Raw genomic sequence first — 12,500 nt, 5'->3', positions numbered from 1 at the left:
CTAGCGGGCGAGGTGAGAGCCGCCCCGTTACCCTGCCCCCCCCCAGGGTTAAAAGCCGTTAAAAGCGCAGGGGGGGGTCCGTGATGGCCGCCCGTCACAGGGCAGGAGAGAGGAACTCAAAGCTACCCCCCCGAAACGGCTCATTAAAGCGGACCGTCCTCCCCCCCACCCCCCGGTGTGAAATCACCCACGCCGCCAGGACCTGTCTGGGGCTCGGTGCCGCTCCCGCGATCGATGCCATCTGAGCTCGGCGGGGTGCTGCCGGGCACCCCTGGCACGCTCACACCGCCCCCGCGGCGCCCGTCCAGCCGGCCCGGCCCGGCCATCTGGCGCTGGCTCGGCCTTTACCAGCACAGCCGGCAGAGTCACACCGACCCGGCTCTGGCCTGCCCAGGCCCCGCAGGCTGATCGGCTGGCTCGGAGTTTGATTGCTCCCGACTTACTCATCCCAAGCAGGTCTATGACTGGCTCTGGGCTCAATTACTACAGACTTACTCAGGTTTAGCAGCTCGATGGCCGGGCCTGGGCTCAACTGCTCTTGAAATACCCAGGCCTAAATGACTGGCTCTTAACTCCGGACTTACACCAGACAAGCAGGTTGAAAGCAGGCTCTGGGCCTGATTGCTCCAGACTTCCTCAGGCTATACAGATCAATGTGTAGCTCTGGGTTCGATTTATCTTGTCTTACCCAGGCCTAGTAGGTTAATGCGTATCTCTGGGCTTGATTGCTCTGGACTCATCGAGGCCGAGCAGGTCGATCGCTGGCTCTGGGCTTGATTGCTCTGGACTAACCCAGGCCGAGTAGGTCAATGTGTATCTCTGGGCTTGATTGCTCTGGACTCACCCAGGCCGAGCAGGTTGATGTGTATCTCTGGGCTTGATTGCTCTGGACTCACCCAGGCCGAGCAGGTCGATGGCTGGCTCTGCGCTCTTCGCGGGGCTGGCTTTGGGTTCTGGCTGCGGCTCCTCCCTCTTCTGAGGCTGCGAGAAACGGGAAAGAGGAAAACAAAGAAACGCAGACTTCAGAGAAGAAGTGCTTGCTGGGTATTTTTCTATTCTTCCAGAACCGCGCGCGGCGGCGGCGTTGACAGAATGGTGCTGGGGTGCGAGTTCCCACAGTTCCTCAGCGGCGTCCTCCCAGCGGCACAGAGCTGGGATCGAGGCGCGGGCAGGGCCCGAAATGAGCGCTGGCGCCTAGCAACACCGGCCACCCCCCCCCCCCCCTCAGAGACCAGCAAAACCACACCTGGGCTTGTTAAAACCATGCGCCTCTCCAGCGCTCAGACCCCCTTCCTCCTCCTCCTCCTCCTCCTCCTCCTCCACCTCAAAGCTGACACTGTGAAGACCTGGCAGACGTTGGATACGCGCAACTTTCACTCACAAAAAATAAATAAATAAAATACAGAGTTTCATAGAGAGTCAAATCCGCATCAGATGCTGCAAATTGCAATGTGTCTCTCTGGCACAACAGAAGATAATAACCCGGGCAATGCAGCTTGGTTCTGCGAGATGGCAGGTGTGTCTAGCTGGGAGAGAGGGAGGAAGGGAGGGAAAGAGAGAGGGAAAGAGAGAGAGAGAGAATCCCATTTACTAGGGGGTTGTGTGTATGGGGGGGGGGGTTACTGTGTACGCTCTTTTCCAGCTCTTCTGTGGGGTGTTGCATGATGGTGCACCTGAACACTTTTGTAGCACACAAATTCACTTGTCATGCAAATAAGGCATACCTGGATTTCAATTTGACAAAAATGAATGACAGAAAGAAAGAGGGAGCAAAAGAGAGAGGGAAAAAGGAAGAGTGGGAAAGACAGCTAGGACTAGAAAGGGGAAGGGAGACAGAGTGAGAGAATGAGAGAGAGAGAGAGAGAGAGAGGAAAGAGAGAGAGAGAGAGAGAGAAGCTTCCCTAAATGAGCTTGTTCACAGTGTCCTCCTCGAGGGGTTTTTGGTTCTTATGAACGCTACTGAGAGCAGCTCCACTGGAAACACGCCGAGAGTCGAACCCGCAGCCAGCGCCTCTTAGCCGTCAAGGGCCCCGCTTCCCCGCGCGCGACTACCCCCGTCTAACAGCACACTTCCAGCCAGGCCCCGCCCGACGCCGTCCACTCACATCTCATGGTCCTCCTCTACATTTTGGGCTTCCTGTGAAGGAGAAGAGGCCCCACAGGAGAGGAAGGAGCCTGGTCCCCGGTCTCTTCACGCGCACAGAAGAGCGCGCTGTCCTTACGAATTATTTAGCTTCCCTGCATAATGCAGGAACATCGCCCCTTCAGGACCAGCAAATCCACCCTGGGCTTGTTTAAAAACCTAGCGCCCTCCGCTCAGACCCCCCCCTCCTCCTCCTCCTCCTCCTCAAAGCCGACAATGTGAAGACCTGGCAGACGTTGGATACGCGCAACTTTCACTCTCACAAAATAATAATAAAAATAAAATACACAGTTTCATGAGTTTAGAGAGTCAAATCCGCATCAGATGCTGCAAATTGCAATGTGTCTCTCTGGCACAACAGAAGATAATAACCCGGGCAATGCAGTTTGGTTCTGCGAGATGGCAGGTGTGTCTAGCTGGGAGAGAGGGAGGAAGGGAGGGAAAGAGAGAGGGAAAGAGAGAGAGAGAGAATCCCATTTACTATAGGGTTGTGTGTATGGGGGGGGGGGGGGGGGTTACTGTGTATCTTTTCCAGCTCTTCTGGGGCGAGTTGAGACTGGTGCACCTGAACACTTCTGTAGCACACAAATTCACTTGTCATGCAAATAAGGCACACCTGGATTTCAATTTGACAAAAATTAATGACAGAAAGAAAGGGGGAGCAAAAGAGAGAGGGAAAAAGGAAGAGTGGGAAAGACAGATAGGACTAGAAAGGGGAAGGGAGACAGAGTGAGAGAATGAGAGAGCGAGAGAGAGAGAGAGAGAGAGAGAGAGAGAGAGAGAGAGAGAGAGAGAAGCTTCCCTAAATGAGCTTGTTCACAGTGTCCTCCTGGAGGGGTTTTTGGTTCTTATGAACGCTACTGAGAGCAGCTCCACTGGAAACACGCCGAGAGTCGAACCCGCAGCCAGCGCCTCTTAGCCGTCAAGGGCCCCGCTTTCCCGCGCGCGACTACCCCCGTCTAACAGCACACTTCAAGCCTGGCCCCGCCCACCCCGTCTGGGCCCGCTATCTTTCCCCTCTTCTGCTCCTGATCTTCAACCGGAAAATGAAACCGTGAAGAAAAAACCCCCACAGGGACCCCCCACCGCAACACCTCCCCTCACCCCGCCACTAAACTGACTCTTCAGAAAGAGAGTGTGAAGTCTCCATCCTCAACTGACTTCCTCCTTCTCCCGCCCCCCACCAGCCAATACGTCCCACCCCGCCCGCCCCGTCCCTCATCTCAACCCCGTCTCCTTCCTCAGCCTCTCAGTTCAATTCCAGCAGCTTCTCACCACGAGCCCGCGGCACCTAAATATTTTGGACGCGCGAGTCGGAGAACACCAACGGCTAAAAGATGGAGTAAGCAGAAGGCTTCTCCCCCCCCCTCCTCTCGCCCCCTCCCCCCTCCTCCGGTGTCGCTCTCTCTCGCCCCTTTCGTTCTCCCCTCGCTGCCCAATCCCCCAGAATTCCCTTCCCGCCGTTCTGGGGATTACGAAGACCCCCCCCACTCCCCCTGGCAGTGAGAGAGCCTCCCGTCCCCAGGTCACCCCTAATTCCCCAGCCTTTGATGTGGGGGGCCGCTTTGATTCGGGGGGGGGGGGCGTTCAAAGAGAGGGCTGGGAGGACCAGGGAAATGATGCAATCGCGCAGCTCAGGTACGAGTCCCCCGCTCCGCTCCTGATGAACAGGCTCGCCGAAAAGCAGGCGCGGTCCTCCCCGTCCCGCAGCCAGAGAGTCAAACCCCACATCCACACGAAGAGAGGGGCGCGATGGGAGGCTGGGTTCAGCATGGCAGGACCGTCCCCAGTTCGCAGTGCGATCATAGGTTCACGAGATCTGGCTCTATGCTGCAATCTACATCAGTGTTCTACTGATCTGAAATCAGTCTTTTCGCAGCCAATGTGCTCACTTATTAGGCTTAATAAATGTATGATAATTTCACAACCATTCAACTGCAGAGAAACGGCAATGAAATGCACTCAGAAAAAATGTATTCAACACTTTGATTTAAGTTTCTTTTAAAAACGATTTGCAATTTCACAGAAGTTCTCAGATTCGCCTCTGATACTGACTGTTGCAGAGGTATTTGCATTGTGTGACACAGGACTTCGTTTTCAAAGCAGAAAATTCTATTTCTGTCTGAAGGTCGGAGCTTTTATGGAAACCGTTGTGCTGCTCCGGATGAAATCCATTAACTGTGCTCTTAAAAGTCTTAGGAAAGAGGGCTGGCTTTGTGGAGTCTTGCAGAAAGAACATATTAAGAGGCATAAACCTTTGCTTCTGTTATATAATATGCGATAATATGAAATATTATGAAACTGTCCTTTTTGAAAATTAAAAATTAAGCACAGAAACCAAAAATAATCCAGATGCAGAAGCAGTGTGTGACACTGTCATAATGCCAATGAAACATTTATCATCACCAAGGCTGGGTGTTCATCATGGAAAATTCTGGCTAAGGTCACAGACGGACAGTCACGGCAAAGTTGTTGAAAATAGCAGAAAACTGAAAAAAGTGGAAGAAATCACAGATTACAAAAAGAATTTCATTAAATGAATTAATATATCTCTTGTGCAGCAGTGGGAAATGATTGAAATAGCATACTCGACTGAAGCAACAGTAAGTTTTTTTTTTTTTGTTAAATCACTGGGCAGTAACAGACTGCAAGGAACAAATAATGTAAAAGCAAAAAGCTGATAGGCTAGTGCATTTAATCGCAGAAAGAAAGAGCACGCTGTCCTGCCCTTAACAGATGAACACTGTTAGAAATAGAGCACGTGCAAACTGCAGTACTAAAATAAGACGGTTACCGTGTGTCCGGTATTATTTCTTTAAAATTTGTCTTGGAACGTGTTGTACACTGCGAGGTTTGGTCTTTAAACGGAGCGCCTCTCCTCACTGAACGTTACCGTAATGGGGGAAGGACTGCTGGGTATCAATGCTGTTGACAGGAGCCCTCAAAATTCCAACAACTGACAAGGTTGGGAGGGAATCTTGTTCCCAGCGTATTCCAGGATTGGTATACACTGTTGCACATCGTTTCTCCCGGCATTTGGCAATATTGTTAAAATGCTCATGTCTATACAAATAACACTGTCGGCTACGTCAAAGATGAGATATTATCCCAAACTGCCAAAGCACTAAAAAACAGAAGGAAATGGTGGAAATGGCAAAAAAAAAAAAAGTAATGGCACTACCAAAGAAAATTGTAAACCGAGGAATCTGTGACACCCGTGACTTCCGTGACAAACACCCGGCCCTAATCATCAGCTCAAGACCACGTCCATCATCACAAGACACACTCGGGTCAGGACCCACAATTTGTGCACCAGCGGAAATCTATCCCCACAATGGATGAACCTTCAGTGGCTGAACTTTCCATCACCGGATCTCATTAAGGGCTTAAAATAGTGGCCGGAGCTTCTCACCGGAGTCTGAAAGGGATGCTGAAGGCCTCCTACTCCTCATGAACGCTTTCTGGTGCTCTACAGCGCGTATAAAACAAAGGGCTACCAACAAAGGAAAATCTGATTCGTCATTGAGACAGCGGCGGTATCCAATCAAATCTATCATTCTGGGTGGGTGGTGGAGGGAACGCGTTCCTTCGCCCACGTACTATAAGAGACGACGCTAAAAATTTCAGACCGCACGCGGCTAGGCTCGGGTCCTCAACGCCACTCAGCACACGCAAGGCCCCGGCCCACAGGCACCACGCGAGGAGGAAGAGTCGAACTCGGGCCTGAAGGGGGCTCTACGTGACGGAGAAGTTTTCCGTCGACTACAAAAAAAAAAAAAAAAAAAGTGTTTAAAAGCCACGGATCCTCGACGCAAATCTCAAGGCCGGGCTCTCGTGCTCCTTCCACCCACTCGAGCTCGCTACTTTCCGAGGCTCCGATAACAAGAGCCGCATTACGGTGTAGGAATATTCATGAAGGGAGGCTTGTCCAAGGACAACATCAGTTGCCACGAGTACTGCCGTTTGTAGTGTCTCCTCCTCATGAATATTCATAGCGAAGCAATACAATGGAATAATTCAGCATCAAAGTTATAAGTGAACTTTCAATCTATAGTCTACGGAATCTGTGGCAAAATCCAGATAACAAACCCTTTTGTTTCGTTTTTTTTCCCCCAATAAAGGAAAATCTGCGTATCTCCTTTTTCCACAGTCAGTGAGGCTTCATGAACCCTAAAATGGGCGGAGATACCATGAGCTGTCAATCATTAAATTTGTTCACCTTTGATCAAGACTTATTTTTTTGGCTGATAGCTGCAAGTCACAGATGGGCTCCAACCAGCCCTGTATACATGAAGGCTCTTTCCCGTTAACACCTCCCAGCTCAGCGCTAACGTGCTTCTCGCTCGGGATACAGCGGGGTTTCCGCCAGCGCACAGGAGCGACTGTACTCCAGAGACTGAATCCCTCGCTCCCAGCTCAAACGGAGAGCCACCGTTAATGAGCCCCGGGCTGGTCTCGGCCTACAGAGCCCTGTTCACGCTGGAACTACCTTCACATCTCCTGTTTGGACAGACTGTGACAGCCAGGAGGCTGAACCACCTCTACCAACCAGATCTACTGGCTAATTGCACAGCCAACCACACAGGTGCTGTAGAAGCCAATGCAGCCAGCTGAACCCACACTAGAAGTACACAGGCTGCATCTAAGAACTACAAAGCTACATCACTGGAAGTACACAGGCTGCATCCAAGAACTACAAAACTACATCACTGGAAGTACACAGGCTGCATCCAAGAACTACAAAACTACATCACTGGAAGTACACAGCCTGTGTCTAAGAACTACAAAACTACACCACTGGAAGTACACAGGCTATATGTAAGAACTACAAAACTACAGAAACAGTTTCAGAGACATGACTGCCATCTTTAAATCACCCACAATGCACCCCTCGTGAGAAGACCGATACCGAAATGCACCCCATGGAATGTACCCCGTTCAGGGAAAAAGCACAGCGTTGTGAGGCCTATTTGCAGCGAATCGAAGCGGAATAAAAGCGTAGGTCTGACCACAGATCAGTGGAGGCCAGGTCGGATTGGCCTCCGCAGGCACGGAGACGACGGAGCGCGTCTCCAAGGTGATTCTCACACACACACACACACACACGGCTCCGCCCGGCGAGCGTAAAAAGCCGCACGCGGGCGGGGTCCTCGAGCGATCCTCCGCTCGCTCGGCCTTGGCTCGCTCTCTCTCCTGCCACAGGAGCGAAGAAAGGAAAAAAGAAAGAAAAAAAACAACAACCCTGCAGTCTTTCAGATATGGACCGCTGCACTCCCTCGCTTCCCAGGCACCAGAGTCACGGTTCTGTGGAGGCACCGGAAGGTTCTGCGGGGCGGGGGGCGGGGGTTGGGGGAGTCTGCGGGCGGCTCATCCTGTTTAGAAGCAGACGCACGTACGCACCCCGGCCCTGCTGGCGAGCCGTTACCCCGTACCGCGTACCGCGCGCGGACTTCGCGGGTGGGCGCTAGGATACGGCGGTATCCGCCCGTGAGGAGGGATCCGCTCCTGAGCACCGCAATCAGGGCCGGTTCGGCTCGGACTCACAGGGATCCGAAGGGTATCAGACAGCAACGTGCCCCGCAGCAGCAAGGTCCTATTAACCAGCCGATAAGAGCTGCAGAGACTGAGGCGCACGCACGCACGCACGCACGCACGCACGCACACACACACACGCACACACACGCGCAAACACACACACACACACACACACACACACACAAAAGGGTTCTTATCTCAAGTCCTCCTGGAAAAACAAAGGACCAATAAGAGAACACTGTTGAGCGGACTGGGACCCGCTCCCCGCCGTGGCTGCAGTGTGTTGATTGGGGGGGTTGGGGGGGGGGGCAGGGGAGGCGAGGCGGAAGGATGTGATTGCGCTACACGCACACTCCAGCTGGCTGATCAAACTTGCGCCGCGCTTCTGGGGCGGGAAAGTCGATTTGGCCCCCCCCTGCTGCTCGACACCGCCATTAATACCCCGCGGTGTTCCAGAGCCCAGCTGAGGAGCCGCACAGAGCTGCTCACAGGAGCCTCTCTGTCCTTAAAGGGCCCCACTGATCCTGGGGCCCACAGGGCCGCTCAGTCCTTATAGGGCCCCGCTCTCTCTGGGGCCCACAGGGCCGCTCTGTCCTTATAGGGCCCCACTGATCCTGGGGCCCACAGGGCCGCTCAGTCCTTATAGGGCCCCGCTCTCTCTGGGGCCCACAGGGCCGCTCTGTCCTTACAGGGCCCCGCTCTCTCTGGGGCCCCGTATAGCTGCTCTGTCCTTATAGGGCCCCGCTCTCTCTGGGGCCCACAGGGCCGCTCTGTCCTTATAGGGCCCCGCTCTCTCTGGGGCCCACAGGGCCGCTCTGTCCTTATAGGGCCCCGCTCTCTCTGGGGCCCACAGGGCCGCTCTGTCCTTATAGGGCCCCGCTCTCTCTGGGGCCCACAGGGCCGCTCTGTCCTTATAGGGCCCCACTGACCCTGGGGCCCACAGGGCCGCTCTGTCCTTATAGGGCCCCGCTCTCTCTGGGGCCCACAGGGCCGCTCTGTCCTTATAGGGCCCCGCTCTCTCTGGGGCCCACAGGGCCGCTCTGTCCTTATAGGGCCCCACTGACCCTGGGGCCCACAGGGCCGCTCTGTCCTTATAGGGCCCGCTCTCTCTGGGGCCCACAGGGCCACTCTGTCCTTATAGGGCCCGCTCTCTCTGGGGCCCACAGGGCCGCTCTGTCCTTATAGGGCCCCGCTCTCTCTGGGGCCCACAGGGCCGCTCTGTCCTTATAGGGCCCCGCTCTCTCTGGGGCCCACAGGGCCGCTCTGTCCTTATAGGGCCCCGCTCTCTCTGGGGCCCACAGGGCCGCTCTGTCCTTATAGGGCCCCGCTCTCTCTGGGGCCCACAGGGCCGCTCTGTCCTTATAGGGCCCCGCTCTCTCTGGGGCCCACAGGGCCGCTCTGTCCTTATAGGGCCCCGCTCTCTCTGGGGCCCACAGGGCCGCTCTGTCCTTATAGGGCCCCACTGCCCTGGGGCCCACAGGGCCGCTCTGTCCTTATAGGGCCCGCTCTCTCTGGGGCCCACAGGGCCGCTCTGTCCTTATAGGGCCCCGCTCTCTCTGGGGCCCACAGGGCCGCTCTGTCCTTATAGGGCCCCCGCTCTCTCTGGGGCACAGGAGCCTCTCTGTCCTTAAAGGGCCCCACTGATCCTGGGGCCCACAGGGCCGCTCAGTCCTTATAGGGCCCCGCTCTCTCTGGGGCCCACAGGGCCGCTCTGTCCTTATAGGGCCCCACTGATCCTGGGGCCCACAGGGCCGCTCAGTCCTTATAGGGCCCCGCTCTCTCTGGGGCCCACAGGGCCGCTCTGTCCTTAAGGGCCCCGCTCTCTCTGGGGCCCCGTATAGCTGCTCTGTCCTTATAGGGCCCCGCTCTCTCTGGGGCCCACAGGGCCGCTCTGTCCTTATAGGGCCCCGCTCTCTCTGGGGCCCACAGGGCCGCTCTGTCCTTATAGGGCCCCGCTCTCTCTGGGGCCCACAGGGCCGCTCTGTCCTTATAGGGCCCCGCTCTCTCTGGGGCCCACAGGGCCGCTCTGTCCTTATAGGGCCCCACTGACCCTGGGGCCCACAGGGCCGCTCTGTCCTTATAGGGCCCCGCTCTCTCTGGGGCCCACAGGGCCGCTCTGTCCTTATAGGGCCCCGCTCTCTCTGGGGCCCACAGGGCCGCTCTGTCCTTATAGGGCCCCACTGACCCTGGGGCCCACAGGGCCGCTCTGTCCTTATAGGGCCCGCTCTCTCTGGGGCCCACAGGGCCACTCTGTCCTTATAGGGCCCCGCTCTCTCTGGGGCCCACAGGGCCGCTCTGTCCTTATAGGGCCCCGCTCTCTCTGGGGCCCACAGGGCCGCTCTGTCCTTATAGGGCCCCGCTCTCTCTGGGGCCCACAGGGCCGCTCTGTCCTTATAGGGCCCCGCTCTCTCTGGGGCCCACAGGGCCGCTCTGTCCTTATAGGGCCCCGCTCTCTCTGGGGCCCACAGGGCCGCTCTGTCCTTATAGGGCCCCGCTCTCTCTGGGGCCCACAGGGCCGCTCTGTCCTTATAGGGCCCCGCTCTCTCTGGGGCCCACAGGGCCGCTCTGTCCTTATAGGGCCCCACTGACCCTGGGGCCCACAGGGCCGCTCTGTCCTTATAGGGCCCCGCTCTCTCTGGGGCCCACAGGGCCGCTCTGTCCTTATAGGGCCCCGCTCTCTCTGGGGCCCACAGGGCCGCTCTGTCCTTATAGGGCCCCGCTCTCTCTGGGGCCACAGGGCCGCTCTGTCCTTATAGGGCCCCGCTCTCTCTGGGGGCCACCAGGGCCGCTCTGTCCTTATAGGGCCCCGCTCTCTGGGGCCCACAGGGCCGCTCTGTCCTTATAGGGCCCCGCTCTCTCTGGGGCCCACAGGGCCGCTCTGTCCTTATAGGGCCCCGCTCTCTCTGGGACCCACAGGGCCGCTCTGTCCTTATAGGGCCCCGCTCTCTCTGGGGCCCACAGGGCCGCTCTGTCCTTACAGGCCCCGCTGTGACTGGGCTCCTGTACAGCCGCTGTGTCCTCACAGGGCCCTGGAACTGCATGTTCCAGCAAACACGGACAACCTCGGGGAGCCGCAGCCCCCAAACCTAACCCCCTCCCTTTGTCCCCAAAGGTCTCCGTGACATGCAGCCTCCCCCCCCCCCCCCCCGTGCACTCTCAGTCGCAGTCTCATTAACACACCCCGGCGTGTTCAGTAAATGCCCTTTCCCTGGGACAGAGCGTTCCTCTCTGGCGGCCGTGAGAGGGCTCAGAAAGGTGCCGGCGGTGGGGCAGAAGGGGGGGGGGGGGGGGGGGACAGAAAGGGCGGGGCTGGCCGGTGGCTCGTCACGACCAGGTCCCCGGAGACAGAGAGATGAGCAGACAGCTGGTGCCTGGAATCCCATTTCCCACATGAGCAACTGCACCGCCATTACCCTTCCCCCTGCCCTGCACCCCCCCCCCCCAGCAGCAAGGGGGCAGTGCTAATCCTTCCCATCGCTCACGCGGTACCGCCACGACAACCCATCACCCCCCCCCCCTCCCCCACCCCTCACCCCACGGCACACATGGGCTGCCGTGATGGGAGTCTGTGGGTTCCCTGAGGTCATCATTAGCCCACTGGTGGTGGGGGGGAGAGTGAGCCAATCAGGAGAGAGAGCTACGGATGTCCATTATGTCACCAAGTTTCTTGTTATCTCGTGTCCCGAGGCCTGCGGGAGAATCGGCGGTGACATCATTAACCTCCGCGTGGGGAGAGGGGCAGAGGAGGGGCGAGGGGAGGGCAGAGGGAGGGGGGGAGGGGAGGGAGGGGCGGAGGGGGGTGAGGGGGAGGGCAGAGGGAGGGGGAGAGGGGAGAGGGGTGAGGGGGAGGGCGGAGAGGGGTGAGGGGGAGGGCAGAGGGGAGAGGGAGGGAGGGGAGGGGAGGGCGGAGAGGGGGTGAGGGGGAGGGCAGAGGGGAGAGGGGGAGAGGAGAGGGGTGAGGGGGAGGGGCGGAGAGGGGGTGAGGGGAGGGGAGGGGCGGAGAGGGGGTGAGGGGAGGGGAGGGGGGAGAGGGGAGGGCAGAGGGGAGAGGGGGTGAGGGGCGTGTCTCCATGCAGAACTCAGGGATGGGAGGCTCAGAGGAGAGTGAGGTGGGATTGAGGACAGGAGGCTCTGAGGAGACTCTCCTGCCCGCCGAGGTTCAGCCAAGCTGCACAGCCTCTCTGATCCATGCGGTTAGGAACACAGAGTCATTAATAATCACACACACACACACACTCACACTCACACTCGCTGAGCCGCTGGGTCTGAGCTACTCCACACAGCGCTCTTTCCCCCCCGCCTCCGGGGGGCGCCAGACCCGCCAGCGTTCCCCTCGACCGCACGTTTGTTCCCGCTCCTTCTCTCCGGTCGCCGCTCGTTAGCGGGCGAGTGCCGCTGCTGTGGAGCTCGTTAGCGGTTAGCCTCCGTTGTGTCTGTGGGGATTATTAGGACCCAGTTTACACACACGGCGGCAGGGTGCTGTTTGTTTAGGGACCCCATTAGTCCAGTTCCTCCCGGGTTCACACACAGAAACGCAATTCAACCACGTACAAAATGGGTCATTAAATCTGAACCGAAAAGTGTCAACAATAATGATGAAACTATTAAAAAAAAAAAACACCAGTTTGCAGAAATGGCCACAGCATTAGCCGCACTCACACCTTAACCTATTTTTTTATTTATTTATGTTACTCATTACTTGTACTTCTGGTGATAAGCCCAAGCATAGCTTGACAGCACTCCTTATGAATGCAAGTTTCCCAAAGAACGTTCATTTTTTTCTTGATCAATGAAAAAAAAAGAAAAAAGAAAAAAAAACTTC

The 12,500-nt window shown here is 56.9% G+C and overlaps 1 protein-coding gene across 3 annotated transcripts in view; it reads right to left on the bottom strand.

Annotated features, from left to right (window-relative positions):
- The window catches only part of LOC135243756 (stromal membrane-associated protein 1-like), a 55,241-nt gene that overhangs the window by 11,326 nt on the left and 31,415 nt on the right, over nucleotides 1–12,500 (bottom strand). For all 3 annotated transcript variants that reach the window (XM_064315793.1, XM_064315777.1, XM_064315785.1), the window contains one exon: nucleotides 897–981. In XM_064315793.1, the coding sequence (XP_064171863.1) occupies nucleotides 897–981 (85 nt within the window). The remainder of the gene's footprint in view (nucleotides 1–896; nucleotides 982–12,500) is intronic.

Source organism: Anguilla rostrata, chromosome 2, assembly GCF_018555375.3.
Source record: "Anguilla rostrata isolate EN2019 chromosome 2, ASM1855537v3, whole genome shotgun sequence".
Taxonomy (NCBI): Eukaryota; Metazoa; Chordata; class Actinopteri; order Anguilliformes; family Anguillidae; genus Anguilla; species Anguilla rostrata.
Note: the sequence above shows the minus strand (reverse complement) of the source record. Positions and strands in the feature narration are given on the sequence as shown.